Source organism: Typha angustifolia, chromosome 7, assembly GCF_048772165.1.
Source record: "Typha angustifolia cultivar Huaian chromosome 7, ASM4877216v1, whole genome shotgun sequence".
Lineage (NCBI taxonomy): Eukaryota > Viridiplantae > Streptophyta > Magnoliopsida > Poales > Typhaceae > Typha > Typha angustifolia.
In genome coordinates this window covers 13738020-13759499 of record NC_133245.1, presented here as the reverse complement: position 1 = coordinate 13759499, position 21480 = coordinate 13738020, and the positions used below count along the sequence as shown (strand labels likewise).

The window sequence follows — 21480 nt, the reverse complement described above, 5'->3', positions numbered from 1 at the left end:
CAAAATTCAATTTCAATTGGCAAAGAACAACAAGTAGTGGATATTTTCTACAGATTGTATACAACAGAAGAAATAAAAACAATAAAATGTACAAGAAAAAAGATGACAAAATTACAGTGTTGTTTTTTTTATCTCCTGACTGTCCTATCCTCCATTTTTCATTATTAGAAAGATGTTACTTTGTTGATACAATACTCTTAAGCATTTCTTTTTGGATGTGGAGCCTCCCTTCTGGAGATCAATAAGATGACTCCCTTGAGAACTATCTCTAAATCCGAAGTATCATGAAGCTAAGCTTTGGATGGTGGAACATCTTCCTCAGAAGCTGGCGGTAAATTTTTCAATGTCAACGAAGCTGCATGATGACCTCGATGGTTGTACTTTTGGAATACTCTTTCTTGATTTTCCTTCCACCACTCTTCCGCCTGCTGTTCAACGAATCTCCTTTTGCTGCTCACAGATGAACAAGTACAGTGAGGGAATCAGATGCTAAAATACACATGTGGAAGAGAATATTTTGCATATGCACCTCCATTGCAGGAAAAAGAAAAATATATATCAAAGCACTGCCCAAATGTCCTGGCCTAAATTTCTGGATTACTTGTAATACTCATGACACTTACATCCATCATATTGACCAACTGCCAATTAACATCTGATATAATTACTAACGTCAGATGCAGTAGTTAATTAAGATGCTAAGATTTTCACAAATGTGCTTTACATAATATATCCATTTGGCTATGAATGCAATACATTAAATGTGAAATAAAACATATATGAAGTATCAAGTAAAATAAGCAAATGAACGGCTAGGGAGTTGATGCATCATGAAGATAACCAAATCCTAAAATGTATTATAAGTCTAGAAAGGAACCTGTCATCAAAGTGAAAAGATGAATATTACCAAAAGAATAGAAGAGAAGGCACATTATTTGTCTAGAGTAATGTTTTAAGGAATCTACCTGAATCGAACCTGCTTGAAAATTTTAGTACCATCTCGGAGCTGAACAAAGGTGACATATACTCCAGGCTCAAATTGTTCAATCAGTTGTACTTCTCCATGACTACCATACCTTGGTGCAAAATCAGAATGCATTTTTGAGCTGTTTGTTGTGTTTTGCTGATCTGTAGCCTCCCTGCTGTCAGCAACATTTGCCTTGCTATTATGTGAATTACTACTTTCTGCAGAACTCTGTGTTAACCCTAATTCTTCTCCATTATTTCCCATCCTTTGTTCTCCAATTTCAATAGCTCCTTCACCTGACAGCTGAGGCTGATCAGAATCAGCCGCCAATGGAGAAAATTCTGATATGCAGTTCCATTTATCTTTTAGGAACCTTTCTGATTGAAGTTGCAATGCTTTCAAATTTTCGCAAACATCAGGGGGAAGCTTCTCCGCCACATCCTTAAGCTTCAGACCAAGAAAAGATGCATAACGACAAGCGGTCATTCCCACAAATTGGTATATAAGAAACTGGAAAGGTCACTGAGAACCTAATGATGCTTGATCAACAAAACTCATATTCTATAGGTACTTCAGAAAATGGTATTTATAATTATAGCTGATAACGTGCTGAAGGTCCAAATCTCAATAGAGATTCAGCAAGTAACATTTTTAAATTGATTACAGGTGTATGGAAATGAGAATATATATCCAACATAGAAGACAAAATTAGTCTCAATTTTCCGCATGCTTATGTACATGTTCTGCATGAATCCAAGCTCAAAAGGATGTAACATGTCCATAATTTCTATTAGCATCAGTAAGTGAATTTCAAATTACATCGACATTAAACTGACTCCTATTGTGCTTGTGAGATGAAATTTTGGAAAACTGGAAATGCCATGATTGCCACCCATAAATTAAAAAGAGGAAGAACTTATTTTCCTCAACATTCAACATTCCCGGAAATTGGGACCTTCAGTTGCAAACAGAATTGACTTTTACAGAGGCTTGCCAGACTGGGATTAGCTGGAGAATGGCCTGGATTTGGCTCACTCGTATAATTGAGAGTAAATGAAAAACAACAAAAATATTAGATGATAAATTTGTCAAGATATTTCACTGAATACCTGGGCATCAAGAGACTTGAGAAACTCCACTGCTGCATTATACTTGGCAGAATCTTCTGCTGCTAGAGAAGTAGTTTCCATTGATTTCCTTTCAGATTTCCGCAGCACTTCATCTTGGAATTCGCATTTATGCCTTAACTTGCTAACCTAGAAAATACCCTTGAGTTAATCAAAGTAACTAGTACTTAGAACCTAGGTTAAAAAAGACAAAAAGAGTATGAGAAATAATGGAGATTGAAATGAAGCATGGATATTAAGTTATGAGTACGAAAATTCTCATACTTGCCTTAGCTTGCAACTTTAACACTTCCTGATTCAGTAGCTCGTTAGACTTTTTCAGGCTATCGATGATATTTTTAGAAAATAGTGGAGTCGCAGGAGGTGGACTTGGCTTCCTCGAATATGGACTTGGAGGTAAAGAATTATTAACAGGTGTAGATGTTGATGTCACTATTGGTCTTAAAGCACTTTGGAGCGCACTAAGTGAACTAGGAAAAGAAACATCTTTAAGCTGTAATAAGGATGGAACTTGTGATGCTCGTATTAGAGACAGGGAATCTCCCTTTGTCTCGTTCTTTACAGACTTGAACTCAACATACTTGATAGGCAATGTGGAAGGTGAGAACAGAAACCTTGATGATCTCACTTCTGGCCTGTCTAACCTCTCTCTAGTGTCAATGGAACGGCGAGTAATAACATTTCTCTTATTAGCTGTAGAGACATGCCCGGTTTCTGAAGCTTTTAATTTCATATAACATGAATCACATACTCGATGTGGTTTGCCTGGAGTTGGTGCCAAAGCAGCTTTTAACACTTTTCTGGAGCTACAAGCATGGCAATGAACTAGTCCACAATTGTAACAATTATGTCTTTTTCTGGTAAATCCAAATGCTTGCCTACACCCAGAGCAGACTGACTGATCTACACCAGATACCCACTTATGAGTGCAAATGCATGCGGTGAAGTTTGAACCACATGAAATGCTTCTAACATGCCTATCTTTCAGAGCTTCAACAAGAGTAGGCATTTTTCTATCGTCTACATCACCATGTCCCAGTCTTCCATTAGCACCTCTACCCCATGTATATAGTTCGCTTCGTGAAGTCAATGCAGCAACGTGATAATCTCCACATGAGATCTCTTCAACTAACTCACCTATCAATCTATCTTGTACCAAGCAAGGTAGTTTACCATCAGACTGTGGATTTCCCAGCTGGCCATAGTTAGTACTACCCATGGTAAAAACATGACCAGATGTAGTAAGGCCGACTGTAATAGTATGTCCGCAGGCTAGCTGATGAAAGTTGTAGTCGATAAGTGATGGAACGCAGGTGGGGACCAGCCGTGCCTCCTTGTCACCATGACCTAAACGGTACTTGTCTCCATCACCCCAGGTAAATAACTTCCTAGATACAATATTTACACCTGTCTGACCCATAACTTCAACAATTGCTGCAGTATGCCATACTCCACAAGCAACTTTCATTGTTTTTAGTCCACTCAAAGATTCAACTTCCCTCGGGTATGCAATGCTCTCACGATTACCATGTCCCAGAGCACCAAACGCTCCATCTCCAAATGTGAATACCTTTCCATTTGAGGTGGTTAGTGCTGAATGCCACGTGCCGCATGCAATGTAGAATACTTGAAGTCCTTCTAAAGGACCAGAAACTCTTTTAGGGATCCAGTGGCCGCCTCCAGTGCCATGGCCAAGAAGTCCAGCATGATAGGCGCCATCTCCCCAAGTATACAAGTCACCAGAAGTAGTTATAGCACAAGTATGAAACTCACCACATGAAACATAATCTACGTTGGACACTGCCAGTGATTCAACTAGCTTAGGTTGGCTTACATCAGCATCAGTTCCATGACCAAGCCGTCCACCATTTTCCTCCCCCCATGTAAATACCTCACCTTGCCGTGTAACAAGAGCAGCATGTCTAGAACCACATCCAATCTGATGAACATCTAAAACAACATTTGATTCTAAAGGTTTTGGAAGTAAGACATCTATTTTGGAGCACAATGATTTTACCAAACTATCTGATACAATTCCATCACTCCATACTTCTCCCCAGACGTAAACATCACCTAAAGATTCAATATCATCCGGTCCAGAACCTTGACTGGAACAACTTGGCGCACTTGAAACACTAAGTCGACTACCATCTCCTATACTTGCTCTTAGTTGCATATTTGCACGGTCTGATCCCGCATCTGATCTTCCCGAATTAAAAGAAGGTGCAGTATAAGTATGTGGATTAAAACTACGTGATATACTTGAAGCAAATTCTAGTGCTGCACCATAGGAACGACTATCTTGAATTGAATCACCTCCATCCTGAAAAGGAAAAAATTACAATAGCAAACTCATTACTCAACATCAGTAACAGAACACACAATGGATTGTTTAACACTGATAGTAAAGATTCTAGTAAGAAATGAGATTACTTAACAAAACAGGAAAAACATCATTTGACTTACATCTCATTGGTTTCAAAAAATAGTCCAAAATCAATAGTGAGTTAGTGACATTTTGAATCTAATAAGCCTTTCTTTCCAGTCAGGCATAGAATAAGAGAATTTTTTTTTTTTTTACTTTGCATAGAATTCTCTAGAGCTTGAAAAAGGATGGAGGGGAGAGAGATGGAGGATGGCAAGGATAATGATAAAAAAAGAAGAGCACATATATGCAACATCAATGCTTAAGAAGAAGGGCGATGATTTTGGCAGAGAGACTCTTAGTTTTACAGATATTAAGGAAATGGCTACTTATCTAACATGTAAGCATTTTCTGCTTGTAGAAAAATTGCTCAACTAGTATTAAATAATTAAATCATTAATATAAACAAGCCAAAAGTCAAAGATTGTTGATATATATGCCTACTTATACAAATTTACCATCACTATTAACTCTGAAATGGTAATTGGGCTAATTTATAGATACTTCAAACTACAAGCAAGGGTAAAGATTGTTCGTAGATTATAACCTTCTGGTTTTAAGTCTGAAGATTCTGATTTTGGTGTTGCAATCAGTAAATCACACCAAATTCTACCCACCATGAAGAGGAAGCTTTCAGATGCTATGTTTACATAAGATTCCTGATAATCCCAAGAATTTTTATCTTCAAATTTAATTTAACAAACAAATGATTGAAAACTGCATAATCAGTAGTTGTCTCGGTCGTAATGTGCATAGTTCTCTAAAGATGCTACCAATTTACCACAATACTTGAAAATTCCTGCATGATAGCATGATTAATAGATTAAGAATAAACACACTCACATCAGAAAATGGTAATTCATCACTTTTCCCATCAATCCTGGAATGTCTGTATTGAACAGAGGTAATCACTGCCTGGAGGCCTGCAAACCACACCTCTGTTTCAGCTTGATCTTTGCAAATCTGTAGATCAAAAAAGAACTAGAAGTAATAATAATTTAACAATGATAAGAAATAACAAGTTATAGCTGGAAGGATCAAATGATGATTTCCTAACCAGATCAAGGGACCGTTCACCGTTTCTGTATATAAGGGAAAATGACAGGTAATCCTTCTCAGGGCGCAAGTACCTCTTGAAAACAGCCTGTATCAGAAAATAAGAGGATAAATTTTCATTTTAGCTGTAATTTGGACTACTTTTGGAAAAAAGAACTGCAAACATTATTCGGCATTTTGTTAATCTATGCAATTGAAAGATCACTGATCTCCAGTATAGTGTAACTCACAGTTCTCTGTCCAGGAATGATTTTCAATACAGAAGCTAACTTGATGCTCTTTTCCTTTTTATGCGAATACCAAATCAGTGTAGTTTCATCCTGTGATGACACAATATCATCAATTAACACTGGTATGAACACCTAAACTTAGAAAATTTATATGCATTAGTAGTGCAACTAATAATATCATCAATATCAATTCGTCATATTAAGCAATTTATTTGACTCATTCTGCAGTAACTGACTAAAGCAGTTATAAAATATAACACATATTCATACTCCAAAAAGATCCGGAAGATTGTATTAGCACCCTAAGACCTAAGTTCATCATATGAGAATAGTTGTCAAAACAAGTAAACATAGCTCTAAAGTACAAGATGACAAAAATAACAAACACCAAATAATTTTAGGAAGGCTTGAACCAAGGTTCTAAGTATGTCTATCGATATTGACATCAGTGGCTGAAAAAAATGATATATATTGGTTGTTGCAGTATCAAATAATTTTTTAATTACCTAAATTTCTAAATGATACAAAATGCAAGAAAAATCCTAAAAACTCAGAAAAAAAATGGCAGAAAAAATAATAAAATTTGGATAACTTGCATAAGGTAATAGTAGCATAATATGAAGAGTGACAACTACTAAAAACTGCATCCAAACCCGCCCTATTCACCACCAGAGATATACCAAAGATTGCTAGATAATGAGATAAGCAGTGGAAAGAATGAAACCCAGTTAAAAATTCAAAATTTTGTTTTGGCTTTAGCCGGTACATACAATACTAGGTTGACACTAAGAGAAATCTGGTTTTGGCCCCTGTTTTCACATCAACATTGGCCGATACATATCGGTATTTGCTGATTATTTGAACCGTTGTTGATTTTGGATTCCAATATGGATTGCAGCATGAAACTTGTGAGATGCTCTAAGTGAAGTTCGTGATAACAAAGTAATATGACCAGTAGGTTATCCCACTGCCAACTAAGCCATATTTTCTAGACCCTACCCTTCGCCATCATATCCTTTCTTGCTGTAGATCGCTAAGCCATATTTTCTAGCCCACTTCCAATAGCGTCACATTAGACCCTAACCGACTCTCCTCACTGGTCAATTATGCATGTACACTTTTCTTATATATCATCCTTAGGGGATCAATAAGGAAATTGAGTTTGGTTTTGATGAACATTCCTGTGTTTTTGACCTTCCAAGAACTGAAAATTTTCAATACTATTATTAGAAATTTTAAGATTTCACATATAAGACATCCTCCTAAATTTTAGATGAGTAGTTATTAAAAGTAATCAAAGATAACCCCATCTTCAACCTCTAAGTCCTCCTAATATCACCATAAGCTCCAAACTATCTCCACCTTGTTCTGTCACATGTGACAATTTGATGAAAAGGGCAATTATGAGGAGGTAAGGAGGATAGATTAATGACAGAGTGGGGCTTCAATTCAATGATGATATTATCACTGGTCGAGTCACTCACTTTAGCAACATCTTCAACGCTAGTTTGAGTTGAAGAGCCTTGATCCCCTTTGGTACTTTTTAGGTATCAAACTTTTTTAATCATCTCATGGTCTTCTGTTGTCTTAGTAAAAATATATTATAGATATTCTTAGTCGTGCCACCATCACTAACACTCATCTTGCTGCCACCTTAGTTGAGTTTTATGTAAAGCTTTAGCCCGATGATGGTCAGCTTTATCCAAATCTAACTAATATATTTAGCTGGTCGGGGCCTTCATCTACTTAATCATTATCCAGCCCGACATCTCTCATGTAGTTAGTCTTGTCACTCAATTCGTGCAAACTCCTCAATCTGCCCACTATATTGCTCTTATGCGTATTCTTCGATACTTTCATGGTTCTATCACTTACTCTCTCCTCATCTATCGACTTTCATCTATGCACTACAAGTTTATTTCGATGCAGATTATGCTAGTGGCAAATTTGATCATCAAAAAATTTATTATTGGCTTATACATTTTTTTAGGAAATTCTTACTGACTTCCATCCATCCATTATCTCTTAATTTCTCTAGTATTAAGTCTGAGTAACGTGCTATGTGTACTGCGATTGAGGGGATTGTTTGGCTCTATTGCCTCCTTGGTGACATAGATGTTCTCTTGTCTTTTTCAACTCCTCTTTACGTCGATAATGACAACATTAAAAAACTTGCTAAGAATTCTCTTTTTGGAGAGATGACGAAACACATTAAAGTTGATATACACTATACTCACCAGGAGTACTAAGCTGGCATTATTTCTCTCCATCAGCTCAACATTTAAGAGCATATTGCTGACTTCATTATAAAGTCTCTTCTCCTTTCGCGCTTTAAGTATCTAGTTAGCAAACTCTCGATTTATAATCCACCTTAAGTTCGAGGGGAGTATTAGAGTTAGAGCTAATCGATTTATATTTTATTGATTTATTTAAGATACATTGTGGCTTTGTATAAATAGGGCCGAGGCCCCTTCTTTCATATGATGAAAATACATTCTTATTAAAGCATCTCTTCTCTTTCTCTCTTCTCCCTCAACCTATTCTAGGGTTAGGTCTTGTATTGTTTCACAAGGAAATAAAGATACAATGGAACCTGTGAATGACTATTCGAAGTTACAAATGCATAGAATACGAGTAGTTCTAGTTATCATTAATATATATTCTTCAACAAAGCAAAATAGAATAAGCAAATGCACAGATCTTATGTGAAAAAGTTGAAAATAGAAAATGACAACAACGTAGAAGTAATTTTTGTATTCAAGCTAAAGAAACATTAAGATCAAATAAATATAAACTACTAAATTTGTTGTCCATACTTATTATACATAATTTGTAACAGCAGATGCATCATTACTCACACTAGAAAGTCTGAAAGGACGAAGTTTGGGTTTTCCTTTTCGACTATACTTGATTAGCTGGCTACCTTTCTTCAAAGCAATAAGGGCCTTCAAAATAATGAGGTGAAAGCATTAATTTGCTAAGCAATTACCTGCTTTAGTAGTTTGTACGTAAAATATGATTCCATCAATGAAAGGAAGAAAAGTCATGGTACACAAAAAATAAGAAACTGATTGCAAAGGCATCCAGAAATCATTTTGTCTCTACACAATTAGATATACCATTCAACTCTGAGCATCTTATCACTTCTAATTACAGAAAACAAGAAAACAAGCATAAGGACTAACCTTTTGGACTTGAACTCAGATTCAGGAAGAATTGATCACGGAAGCATACACACTCAGTTAGCTTGAGACAGAACCAGATATATTTAACATGGCATAATCAGATATTGTGTTTGTTAGAAATTGTTGGATAAGTCCAACAGTCCTGGGAAAGATCTTGTAAGTAGTGTCAATTAAATAGCAGCATAGGATGAAATTAAAAATAATCATTTCAGTTAGCTGTGGAAATCCAACTTTGTCAAGTAACCTAGCTATTTTTTGTTGGTGTCTAGTTCAGATAAAATAACTTTATCAGGTTCTATGGTGCTTGCCTCTTTAGAACTAGAAAGAACCGTCTGAGGCTTCTGCAAGTTGTACCACTGGTTAACTTACATTACTGTGCCGCTGTATTCACTCTTCCTAATAGATCTCATGTACTATTATTCTTTTCTCTTTTTTGTGTTCTATTTATATACCATATCATTTTTAGCTTTTACCATATAATGGGCGCGTTATGCTTCACATGTAATATTTTCCATATTTTTGTGCCAATCTCATCCATAGGTATTCTACACTCATATTAACTAAGGGCGATGTTGGACATCTAAATCTGAACCAGGATCCTAACTGGCAGTGCTGCGTCAAGAAACCAATAATTTGCATAATCAAACTAACAGTAAACAATATAGAGTTCCACTCCGAACAAACAGAATTCAATAGAAAATAACAGAAAGCACCTATTTTGGCATGCCAATAAGAAATTACACCGGCATTTCCCGTGATTTCGTCCATGTTTTACATACGAATTTTATCGCCACTAATGCATTCACCAAGAAAATGATTTTGCTGAAACTTTAGTAATCTTCTTATATGGAATAAGTATTATATTCCTAAGAACAAAAAACGACCGAACAGAGAGATATGGAGAAAGGAAGAAAAACCTGTTCGACGTCGCGATCAGGGTTCCCATAATTAGGTAGATCTGCCATTCCATCTGAAAGCGCTGTTTGGTGGGGTCCGCCGTGGAAACATCAGGCGAGGCGGCGACAACCCAATCTCCATGGATTGCAACAATGGTGATGGCAGTAAGGATCAAGATTCAGCTCCTCCCCGCCAAGGCCTATCATCAATTTCCAATCTTTTTCCTCCTGCTGAGGATTCTACACCTCGGACAAGAACCAGATCCCTGAGAGCCACAATCCCACTTGAAATCGAATGAACAGATCGAGAGAAACACGAAGTGAATCACACCCACCTGAACGAATTGACTCCTCTCGGACGCATTCGAGTTCAGGCTTGTTGGAACAAAGTTTACGACTTGAAATTTTTTGAGAACGAAAGAAAGAAAGAAAGAAACAGAGTAAATTTCGTGAAAGCCTCCTTTTGTACTATCCGTCTCTCCGGTATAGTAGGAGGAGGTAGGAGAAGGAATAGATTAGCAAAAGGACAAAAAAAAAGAAAATAAAGAGAGAGATAAGAAAGGAAGATTGGCTACGGTTTGTTATTTACTTTTCGCGGGAAAGTAGCTGATACGCCACACGTGGCGGCGCGAACAATGTCTGGAGTGAGGCAACATTAACGACACGCGGCCGCCATGAAACACACCGGCTGTATGAAATTCCTGCAATCGTGCCTGTAGAAATTACTGCAAATTTTCTCCTTTCTTTTTTAATTCTTTTTTTTTTTCTTCTTCTTCTTTTTTGAGAGGTCAGTATTGTAAGCCGTTTAAGCAATTGCCATAAGATTCTGGCCTTTCTCAAGTGATCTTTACATAGACAGCAGGATAAACATACTTTTGATAGCTAACTCGAAGGTGACCTCTGCAAGCAAAAGAATTTGCTGCAGATCACACCTTCACAAATCAAAACATTGTCTGCCTTTGGATGCAAAGGCAAGCCATAACTCCATAGCACTTAACAAATTCTTCAGTTGATTACCTGGAACGTATAGTATTATTTCAGATAATTCTCATAATGCATTGATAGCCCAATGCAGAAGATTCAAAAAAAGCAAAAGCTATTTCGGAGCAAAACTCATCTTCATCCTTCAAGTCCTTTACTAGCAATATGGGATCATCAGCTAGAGCACTAGAAATAAGAAGTCTTCCTGCTCTCTACTACCACTCGAAAAATGTGATGCAAAACAAAGACTATGCATCCAGAATGTATTTAATTTTCAGATCTAGTGAAACCCAAGATCGGCAATCCTCCAATGTAATGAAGGCACTACCTCTTCCTGTAAATGATGCCGGATATATAGAGCATCTATGAACAATAGAATTCCAAAGTTACATAGCCTGTAGAGAACTTGGCCAATGTCAGTCATCATCTGTAGTACGAAGCCATGACATAGAGCAGGACGGATGTCGTCGTGGTAACAATCAGCTCCTGCACGGTCAAGCGGACAAACCATTAGACTACATGATTATATGGTTTTTGACTCCACAGCAGTACCATGTAATGTAACAAATTTCTCTCCTGCTTAAAACAAATGTGTTTCCTTTGAAGGGGAATCCATTTTCTTGTATTAAGCCACTAAGAAAACTTAATTGGAAAAAGAATTAAAAGACCAACAAAAATGGGAAACCTGACTATAAAGTACTTCAACTATCAGAGTGAAAAACCAACCAGATCACATAAGCTCTCTCAGACAACTAAAGATGATCTGGAACAATATAAAAGAGATAAAGAGAAAACAATCTAACACCTCTCGTTGCTAATGTCTGACACAAGTTACTACTATTAGATGGACTCCATAAAACAAAGAGATCAATACATCCATAGCTTTCTCGTGTTCCACTTCTGTCTTTACCAAACAAAACATATGCACAGCACAGAAAAATCTCTCAGCTAGATTATTAGTCCTCCATATAGGCCCACAGTTATTTAAGACGAACAAATCCAAAATGAATTAGAATCCAATCCATAGTCCACAATGGTTCATCGGTAAGTATAGCAAAGGGTGTAACATCTGTATTTGACATTATATGAGGTAAAAGGAAAAAACATTCACCAATACTTTACCTGGTTGTTGTAAAGAAAGAGAGGAATGTACTGACCAAGAAACTCGATCAGGTTAAGTACTCCTGTATAACCCTGAACAGAATCATTAGAACAGACCAAATGAGACAACTGGAAACCAAATGTAGTATCATTAGAAAAAAGCATTAGTATTGGATCTGGTAATATTGACATTATTATTAGAGACTTGGTTGATGTGGTACATAGGAATATCCTATTGACGTACCAAGGATGAAACAGCTATACACCCAAACACTAAAGAAAGCGAACGCAGAAGCCGCTTTCCCATGCGTAATCCCCGACCTTCATCCTCACCATACTCCTGCAACAAAGAGGCAGAAGATGTCACTACTCACCAAGTTTAAGTACAAATAAATTGTTAAAGAAACTTCCAAGTAACTTAGATAGTTATCTGAAAAAAGAACGTGAAGATAATACACAATCCAATATGAGGAAGCGCTTCAATTGTTCAAAAACTTCCATGATGCAGAACTGGCAGATATGCCAACGCAACTTCATTCAGGTTTTTGGCATGTCTGTGCCACAGAAATGATGGCAGGGTACCTATAGTAGTGAAAAAAATGGTACTTTGTCTAGGCACTCCCATGTCTAGAGGACTAGGTCGTTGCTCTAGGTGGAACGGCCTAAGCTTCAAACATGAGTAAAAATTTATTGCACAACCAACCTAGTTTTCCTGGCAAGCAACTTTCTGGCCTGACGTCGTTATAACTGGGATTCTAAGACCAATTCATTGTGAACTTGGGATTAGGTTAACAACAGTTTGCGATTCTGTAGATGATATTTAAAGAATCTTCTCAAAGAAGCAGATCCACACCCAGAAACAGAAGCAAGACTCACTTTTGGCTTTCCTTGATCAACAGGCCACTCCTTTCTTCAACCTCAAGAGATTAAACTTATCTTTTAAAAACCTACATGACTATGGTTGATGGTTCATAAGTTTGATGAAAGTTTACGGATAGTAGCTGCAGTTACTTATGATCGTTTTTCTTCTTGACATCCTCAATTTGAACATAAACTCATTAATATTTCACAAAGGAAAGACAAAATTTATTGCCAGCAGGAAGGTTTCCAACAGAATTATCAGTCAACAGCTCATGACCAAAGCAAAATAAGATTAGAGAACAAAAGTTAAAAACATTTCACTCACATTTATAGTGGGAGAAACTGCTGGTTCAAAAGACTTCAGCTTCTCAAATATTCGATAGAAAAAAGCAAATGCTAGAAACTGCATAGGCTTCCATTCAGCACTTCGTTTGATGAAAATCCATACTGTCTGCAGAAATGAGTAGAGTTGAGCAAATTCCTAATACAATAATGAAGGAATAGTTATCTACAAAAGAAGAAAAACTTTTAACTTCTATAGCTGCATTTGAGATTGCCCTTACGATTAGACCAAGAAAAAGAACAGAAAAAAAGAGAAGGAATAACCAAGAAATTATCCCATAACTAGGAACTACAATAATGTTGAAAGCAACAAAGTGCAAGGAGATACATCATGCATAGCAATTGTAAATCTCTATATTTCCACTCGAGGAACAGAGTCAACAGACATCAGCTGCTCTTTCATGACTAGTGAACAGCACAGAAATATGGTTATCAATTTACTTTAAGCCAATGCACAATAGGATAAGACACAGCATGTACAGCAGAAAACTGCTTTCAACAATCTACATAAGAAGAATTTCAGATCTTCCCCAGTCTCCAAATTATGTTCAGCTTGAGATGATATTTACATACAGCTGTAAGAAAAATCAGGAAGTTTGAGAGACTCGCATGAAGAAACAATACACAGTTCATAATATGGGAACGTTTTGTGGTACTTTATATTATAAATTTTAAAGCATGTTTCACTGAACCTCTTTCTTCTATTGGCACATATAATGGTGTGAATAGAAATTGTTATTCATATCAAGTCATGAACAGGTTATTTCAAAACCCACAATCAAGGTGTCCACAAAAAGAAAGAAGTACAAGTACAGCATGAAAGAAAGGTTTCCTGTTTCAAAATTATGAAGGAAAAATCTTACAAATACAGCTGATATTGCCATATTTATGCGCATATCCTGCAAGCTAGACTTGGAGAATCTGCAAGCAAACAAAGTTATAGGTATGACAAAATATAGATTTTCTTTCTTTTCTTACAAATCAATACACATGGAAAGTTAGATATGCTGGAGAATACAAAACAACTATACCATAAAAAACATTAAATCCATAAGTTATGGAAAGCTTTGCCTCAGGTTTTAGTAGAAAATGTGCTACAAATTTCAATCAAGTAGTCCTATCACAAAAATATATCCGAATCATTTTGCAGTTTGCTCTGTCCATGATAGCTAGTGTAGACCTTAAGCACCTTATCTCAATGCTGTCAATCTAGAAAAAGCCAAGACCCTAATGAGACACTCATGGCCCTTCTAACTACAATTGTAAGGCATGAAAATTTATCATCCCCTACTCTCTCACTAATTGGGATGCAAGTAAACACAAAAAATGTTTCTTATAATTGTGCATGAACTTCTCAGATCGAAAGATAAGATGTACACTAATTGTTTGATTATGGATAGTTGGATACCATATACAACTTGCAAAAAAAAGTACGTACTATACTAATTATCATGGTTTGAAGTTTCGTCCAAAACCGAGACATCTCGCAGAAATGTTTCACATTTCAATCCTATCCGATTCAAAACTCTCCCCCGAAACTAGCATCCAACCGAAACAACCATAATAATGATTTTCCAATTTATGTTTTAGAGTCAAAGCTTGATGTGACTTGAATCCAACTTGACTCAATATCAACCTCATTGCTTAAATATTATTAGATTTTGTATTTTGTGTAAGTACTAAAAAATATGATAAAGAAGATTATTTTATTTAAAAAAATCTGAACCCGATACGATGAAACTAGAACTGAAACTGACCAAAATGTTTTGTTTTAGTTAATTACCGTGAAGCCCAAACCGAAACCGAAACTGAGACTTCAAACAATGCTAATTATGGAACTTAACTATACGATATAAATAAAATTCTCATCTCCAGCATAATGACAAAAAACAGTAACTATAAACATCGTTAATGAAATACAACCAAGCAGCTCATCCCATTTTTCACGAACTTGGTAGCAAAATAGATGAATCAATTAGATTATGACCTCACTAAAAGCATGTTGAACAATACATGTATCCATAATGTCTATGAGGGCAAATATGAGTTTCATGATAAATATATTTAAAATCTAACTTTATTTGTAATAAGTGTATAATAAAATATCTGGAAATTAGATTCTCATATTCCAAGGACCATTATTAAACTATAGTAAGAGATTCTGATTTAAAAAACTATAAAGTAAACGCTCAATTAAATCTCTAAGATCTTATGCAAGTTGGTCATTTATATCTACGTAAAGTAACAGAGACACCATCTACATGGCCGCATAAGCAGTTGTGCAATTGTAATTCAGGATATTGTGTATTCATAATGATATTTGCCAACTTCATATATGTAAGCTACAAACATATAAAACTATTTACAGTCTAAAGACAAAAACACTTGGCTAATGTTGAACATAAGCTTAGGGAATACCTTGGGCCCCATGGCACTATCGGCTGCTTATCAGCATACTTAATATCCTTTGACACCTAATGATGAGAAAAGAAAATGAAAAATAATCTATAAAATCATACTATTTTGCTATCAAATTGACAACATATTGAAAAATCAAAAGGAGCTAATACATAAAAGTGCGATAATTTTCTTGGTTCATGGCCTACACAAGTTGAAAAACAAGTCTTAAAAAAGAATTTCAATTTATAATATACAATCCAAAAGGACCAAAATATAGGCCTTTTGTAGTAACAGTGTAATACATACTAAGGAACTAAGACAACACAGCCAAGTTAACAATAAGATCTCTCAAGAAGCACAATATTCAAGAAACTAATTTCGTAATTTCTAGGCAAGGATGAGTTCTAAAAGGATGAAAGTTTCAAAGCTAAATATAGCTTTCACCAGCAATCCTTTATATAGACACTAAGGAACTGGATATCTTGAATCAGGCATTATCACATACTAACATGTCCTACACATTTAATATCATACCATGAGTAAATTCATCAATATATGCTCAAACAAACTCGCAGACAATAAAATCCAAGTGGTAGGAGAGAACCCCCTCTCAGGTCCTGACTATAGGTGATTGCTGGCTATATGGCTATTCCCATTCAATTCAATAACTGCTAGGCCGATTGATACTGTGAGATATTGGTGTTACGTGTCATGCTCGTTCAGTGATCCTCAAACCAGGGTTTTATCAAGGCATATGATAGGCTTAGAGTCCAATCAAAGTCCAAAACATCTTTGCCAGTCAAAATCCAGAGAGGCTAGGATACCAGCAATTTGTCAATTTATCATTTAAAGTTCAAGCTTATAATTTTGAGATACATGCTAAAGTATATGAAAAGGTAGAATTGCAAACATATATTTTTTTCCCATATATCATAATTTAAATAGAGTAAAGTTGTGGTTTCTAATAAGGAGAGAAGGAGAATTGGATGGAGGATAACCTGAAATGACCCAAATGTAACACCCTTCTTTCGATTTTGCAGCTGCAACATCATGATCTTGTCATATGCCCTCTCTAACTGCCACAAAGAAAGTGTGTTTGAATTAGAAATATCTACTCAAATTTACTGTCTTACAACCAGATGAGCATTTTAAGAACTAATTGTGACTCAAAGAAAATGAAAGAAGCCCTTTAACCTACTTTGGCCACATATGCTTCATCACCCCTTCTTTCCGCATCCTTACGCCTTCTCGCGTATGCCACCTTCATCATCTCAAACCCTTCTATTGGACTGACACCAAGAACCTAAGAACCATGATAAGGAGATTTAATAAAACCACGGCAATTTCCATTTAGAAGCAGCACTCCAAACTGATGAAAAATTCAGGTTACAATCACTTCACCTCATAAGGGTTCTCCTCACTCGCTTGCGGGCTCCCAGCAGCAGAAGTGGCTCTACAAATCAGCCCATAGCGTCTCGCGGGAACCCGACCGAGCCTGACAAATTCAAATTCGAAAATATATATATATATATATAGTAAAAAGCCACATTTCTCAACCAAAGAACGGAAATGCACAAAAATTAGATAAGTTGAACACCTTTTGCAATCAAGAGTAAAAGCAGCACTAAGATTCCAAAGACTAACAAAAATTCGAACAGAAAATGGAGGATGATCACCTCAACGAGGAGATGGCTGGAGCGGCAAGAACCGATGCGCCGGCGAAGCAACATCTACGGGAGGGATAAATTTTAGGGGAAATCACGGCATTGGAGATCACGGTCGCCATTTTTTAACGGAGTATTCTACGGGTGTGTTGGGATTTTTAGGGTTTTCAGGGTTTTCGCGCTCCCGGAAGGGGAAGGGATTGCAAATTGCGGATAGGTGCCATGGAAGAGGGCAAGGGGAATCCAAATCTCCCAATCCTGCAATCCACTCTTAATGGACTTCTTTAAACGCCAGAAAAGCCCGGCCCAACAATAGACTTAGCTGGGCCTTTATTTATTTATTTATTATTAAATAATTTGCAGTTCTATTCCTATTGACACTTAATTAGTAACACAATCGACCACCAAATCCTCTAGACATCCAGTAACAACACTTGGCCCTCAGGCCTTATAAAATACCATGCATCTACCAAAGGCATTTAAAATACTTTAAAGCTAGGCCTTTATTTGCAAATGCAACTGCAAAAGTTTAGACCCCAATTTGCTTTACAATATACGTCCACGTCATTATAATTGATACATTATGCGATCATCTCAATCCAGTGGTTCGATTTCCAACATATAAAGGTTCAAGTCCAATAATTGGAAAGAAAAGAGAACACTTGTTCATCGTTGATTAGAGATCCTAAAGCCAGGCAGGTAACACGTTATATTTTCAGTGTTGCTTTTGAAAAGTCGAAGACTAGGTAATTATTACTCCTATAATATTTTTTTTATCATTCATGGGCCTGAATGTTAAATATAGACTAGATAAAGGGCTAATTCTCTCTAGATAAAGAGGCACTTTACGTTGTCAAGCTGTTTTTTCAAACTAACCGCACTGTAGAACCATCAACAACTCTACTAGAGTTGGTTGGTATTACTCCTATGATATTGGACAATCCATTTCAATTAAGGTGTCACTTCCCCGTGTTAAAACCATAAGCAGCGATACGAATGGAGATCAAATCCAGAAACGCAACTGAAAAATGAACCAATAGCCGACCGCACGAAGTTCCTGCAACTGCGCTTGCAGATGATCACGTCAATTCACGCTTGATTCTTGCTTGGAGATTCTAGTCTAGTCGAAGTCGTGATCGATTGATCGTCTTTAGATGAAATGAAATTATTTGAAAACCTGGTATCTTGTGTAGTTGTGACGGTATTCTTATCCTTCTTTCACCTCCAGAGGATAGAGATGATCATGGAGCATAGCAAGAGAAATCCAACCAAGAAATTATTGAGGCACATCCTATGTGCGGTCTTGTTTCTGCTCCACTTCCAGCTGATGCCTCGGCGGACAGAATCCACGGAAGCCGTCGCACTTCCGGGCTGCCAAGATACGTGCGGCGGAGTCCGAATCCCCTATCCTTTTGGCATCGGAATTGAGTGCTCTATGAGAGACTTTGAGCTCACCTGCAACATAACAAACGGCGGCGTCTTTAGGCCCTTCCTCAGCAACGTAGAGGTGCTCAACATCTCACTTTCCTCGGGCCAAGCTCGCATAAACAACCCCATATCCAGACAATGCTACATCAAGGAGAACTCCCCCGACTTCAGACTCTGGAACTGGAATCTGAGCTCGACGCCGTATCGGTTCTCCTACACGCTCAACAAGTTCACGACGGTTGGGTGCGATACCGTGGCGTACATCGGGATCAGAAACGAGGTGCACAGCTACCAGAGCGGGTGCGTGTCGGTGTGCCAGACCCCCGAGAGCCTCGTGAACGGCTCATGCGCCGGCATCGGGTGCTGCCAGACCGCCATCCCGAAGGGGATCAGCTACTACGAGGTCTGGTTCGACAGTAGATTCAACAGTTCTAACGTATGGAACTTCAGCGCCTGTAGCTACGCGGTTCTCGCAGAGGAGGGTTGGTTCGAGTTCAAGAGCTCGTACATCACCACCCGCGAGTTGTATGATGAGTATGCGCCGATGGCTCTTGATTGGGCCATTGGTAATGAAACATGCGAGATAGCCAAGCTCAACATGACCTCCTATGCATGCCTAAGTGAGAACAGTAGATGCATCAACTCAACCAATGGCCCTGGTTATCTTTGCAATTGTTCCGACGGGTATCGGGGGAATCCTTATCTACTTGGAGGATGCCAAGGTTCTCTTTCTTCATCTCTCCCTCTCCTTTTATGATTAGGTAATTAAATCGGTTATCTTAATTAGCTTTCTTTTTTATCGCAGATATAGATGAGTGTGCCGACAAGGATAACTATCCATTCTCTGGAATTTGCAGCAATACACCAGGGAATTTCTCATGTTCATGCTCACCAGGGGAATACGGTGATCCTTCTCTCAATGGGAAATGTTATCCCAACCCAAAACGTTCACCCACAGAGCCGGTAGCTATAGGTATATGATATATCAGCAGCTAACATATCAAAACTTGGATTAGTTAATGTTAACCTTACATTAATTGGATTTGGTCTATACGCAGGCATTAGTGCCGGTGTTGCTATACTACTACTGCTAGTTTTCTGCTTCTACTTTATAAGAGAAAGAAGAAGACTAAAGCTAGTCAAAGAGGAATATTTTAGACGGCACGGTGGATGGCTGTTGTATGAAGAGATAAAGTCGAAGCAACCCATGTCATTTAAGATATTTACCAAAAAAGAGCTAGAAGAGGCAACGAATAAGTTTGACGACAGTACCATCCTTGGTCGCGGAGGCTGTGGCACTGTCCACAAGGGTACTCTCAAAAACAATCAGGTAGTAGCCATAAAAAGATCTAGGGTGATCAACGACAGCCAAATGAAGGAATTAGGAAAGGAGATGTTAATTCTCTCCCAGATCAACCACAAGAATGTGGTCAAGCTTCTCGGTTGTTGCTTGGAGGTGGAAGTTCCCATGTTGGTTTATGAGTTTGTCCCTAATGGTAACCTGTATCAGCTTATCCATGGCAAGAACAATACACCCCATATATCATTGAAAACTCGTCTAAGGATTGCTCACGAGTCGGCAGAAGCGCTCAGTTACTTACATTCATCAGCATCGCCGCCAATAATTCACGGAGATGTCAAGCCTTCTAACATTCTCTTGGATGAGAATTACATGGCAAAGGTGTCGGATTTTGGATCTTCGATGATAGCTCCAATGGATGAAACCCAGTTCGTCACGTTGGTTCAAGGGACTTGTGGTTATCTAGACCCAGAGTACATGCTAACAAGCATCCTAACGAATAAAAGTGATGTTTATAGCTTTGGTGTGATTCTCTTGGAACTCCTCACCGGCAAGAAAGCATTTAATTTTGCAGCACCGGAGGAAGAGAGAAGCCTCTCATCAAATTTCATATCTGCCATGAAGGCGGGTCGACTCCATGAACTTCTAAACGACCAAATTATCAGTGAAGAAGGCATGGAGTTGATTAAAGAATTTGCCGAGCTAGCAATGGCGTGCTTAAATATCATAGCAGAAGAAAGGCCAACAATGAAGGAAGTAGCAGAGGAGCTTGATAGGTTACAGAAATTTGAGAAACATCCTTGGGCACAACATAATCCGGAGGTGGAAAGCTTACTTGAGGAATCATCAAACAATCCTGAGAATGTAACCACTAGCTATTACACCTTAGATAAGAAAGCTGTACTAAACATAGAATCTGGAAGATAGATGAGCAATTTGTATAATTTTTACATATTCCATGGTTGGCGATAGACTTTTCCAAGCATTTCTTAGTTAAATTCCTATTGAGTTATCTGATGCAATGTTTATAGTATCATTGTTTCACTGTTAAATTTGCTTTATGTGGTTATTTAGGAAGATTAAAGCTACTTTGTATCAAGTACCATATGTCACCAGATGATAGAAGAATTATATTACATCTTACGCAAGATTGAATGTTATAGGACACGAACAGAGCCAACAGCTGAGAGCAGCATACTGATGTGGGCTGATATCTTTCTTGTGGTTTTATTGGGCATAGTAATTGATGTATACGGACCCATAAATCCTATGATCGTAGTAAAAATGAAGGTCGATTTAGCATTCGAGCGACTGGAAGGAGAGTAATTTAGGGCCTGTTTGGATGTATGAATGGGATCGAATCAGGATGAATCAGCCGATGTACTAATGGTAAATCTATTGTTTGGTTAATGAATGAACTATTTATATTAAACTCTTCATAGGATAACCTTAAACCCTTCTAAATTAATATATTCTACAATTATATAAAAAATATTATAAATTGAAAATATATATCA

At 37.4% G+C, this 21480-nt stretch overlaps 3 protein-coding genes across 4 annotated transcripts; 1 reads left to right on the top strand and 2 right to left on the bottom strand.

Moving 5' to 3' along the window:
* Positions 1 to 21: 21 nt before the first annotated feature.
* On the bottom strand, positions 22 to 10734 carry LOC140762655 (PH, RCC1 and FYVE domains-containing protein 1-like). 2 transcript variants are annotated; one of them, XM_073100535.1, is made up of 10 exons: positions 10222 to 10734; positions 9908 to 10152; positions 8664 to 8750; positions 5806 to 5895; positions 5577 to 5663; positions 5363 to 5482; positions 2363 to 4417; positions 2077 to 2223; positions 966 to 1414; positions 22 to 450 (listed from the first exon to the last, which is right to left on the bottom strand). In XM_073100535.1, exons 2-10 carry the CDS (start codon positions 9953 to 9955, stop codon positions 291 to 293), a joined length of 3243 nt encoding a protein of 1080 aa, XP_072956636.1. In that variant the 5' UTR covers positions 9956 to 10152; positions 10222 to 10734; the 3' UTR covers positions 22 to 290. The 2 variants fall into 2 exon arrangements, with proteins under 2 accessions (XP_072956636.1, XP_072956637.1); XM_073100536.1 differs by lacking the exons at positions 5363 to 5482; positions 5577 to 5663; positions 5806 to 5895; ... (1 more) ...; positions 9908 to 10152; positions 10222 to 10734 and adding an exon at positions 5067 to 5170.
* A 145-nt stretch (positions 10735 to 10879) lies between these two features.
* Positions 10880 to 17492, bottom strand: LOC140762656 (protein CHLOROPLAST J-LIKE DOMAIN 1, chloroplastic). The gene is made up of 10 exons (XM_073100537.1): positions 17248 to 17492; positions 16973 to 17066; positions 16770 to 16874; positions 16570 to 16647; positions 15590 to 15645; positions 14035 to 14092; positions 13155 to 13280; positions 12213 to 12308; positions 11990 to 12061; positions 10880 to 11353 (listed from the first exon to the last, which is right to left on the bottom strand). The coding sequence occupies exons 1-10, from the start codon at positions 17355 to 17357 to the stop codon at positions 11291 to 11293; spliced, it is 858 nt and encodes a 285-aa protein (XP_072956638.1). The 5' UTR covers positions 17358 to 17492; the 3' UTR covers positions 10880 to 11290.
* An 878-nt stretch (positions 17493 to 18370) lies between these two features.
* Positions 18371 to 20940, top strand: LOC140763337 (wall-associated receptor kinase 5-like). Its single transcript, XM_073101478.1, has 3 exons — positions 18371 to 19385; positions 19469 to 19636; positions 19722 to 20940. The coding sequence occupies exons 1-3, from the start codon at positions 18395 to 18397 to the stop codon at positions 20888 to 20890; spliced, it is 2328 nt and encodes a 775-aa protein (XP_072957579.1). The 5' UTR covers positions 18371 to 18394; the 3' UTR covers positions 20891 to 20940.
* The last annotated feature ends 540 nt before the right edge of the window (positions 20941 to 21480 follow it).

What these genes read in the sequence shown, in the direction of transcription:
- LOC140762655 (XM_073100535.1), bottom strand. Translation starts at nt 9,955, where the DNA reads ATGGCAGATCTACCTAATTATGGGAACCCTGATCGCGACGTCGAACAG. An exon ending in CTGATCGCGACGTCGAACAG is followed by an intron (nt 8,751 to 9,907) that starts GTTTTTCTTCCT and finishes ATTATTTTGAAG; the next exon opens with GCCCTTATTGCTTTGAAGAA. An exon ending in GTCCTTTCAGACTTTCTAGT is followed by an intron (nt 5,896 to 8,663) that starts GTGAGTAATGAT and finishes GTGTCATCACAG; the next exon opens with GATGAAACTACACTGATTTG.
- LOC140762656 (XM_073100537.1), bottom strand. Translation starts at nt 17,357, where the DNA reads ATGGCGACCGTGATCTCCAATGCCGTGATTTCCCCTAAAATTTATCCC. An exon ending in CCAGCCATCTCCTCGTTGAG is followed by an intron (nt 17,067 to 17,247) that starts GTGATCATCCTC and finishes TGAATTTGTCAG; the next exon opens with GCTCGGTCGGGTTCCCGCGA. An exon ending in GTGAGGAGAACCCTTATGAG is followed by an intron (nt 16,875 to 16,972) that starts GTGAAGTGATTG and finishes CATGGTTCTTAG; the next exon opens with GTTCTTGGTGTCAGTCCAAT.
- LOC140763337 (XM_073101478.1), top strand. Translation starts at nt 18,395, where the DNA reads ATGAAATTATTTGAAAACCTGGTATCTTGTGTAGTTGTGACGGTATTC. An exon ending in TCTACTTGGAGGATGCCAAG is followed by an intron (nt 19,386 to 19,468) that starts GTTCTCTTTCTT and finishes TTTTTATCGCAG; the next exon opens with ATATAGATGAGTGTGCCGAC. An exon ending in CACAGAGCCGGTAGCTATAG is followed by an intron (nt 19,637 to 19,721) that starts GTATATGATATA and finishes GTCTATACGCAG; the next exon opens with GCATTAGTGCCGGTGTTGCT.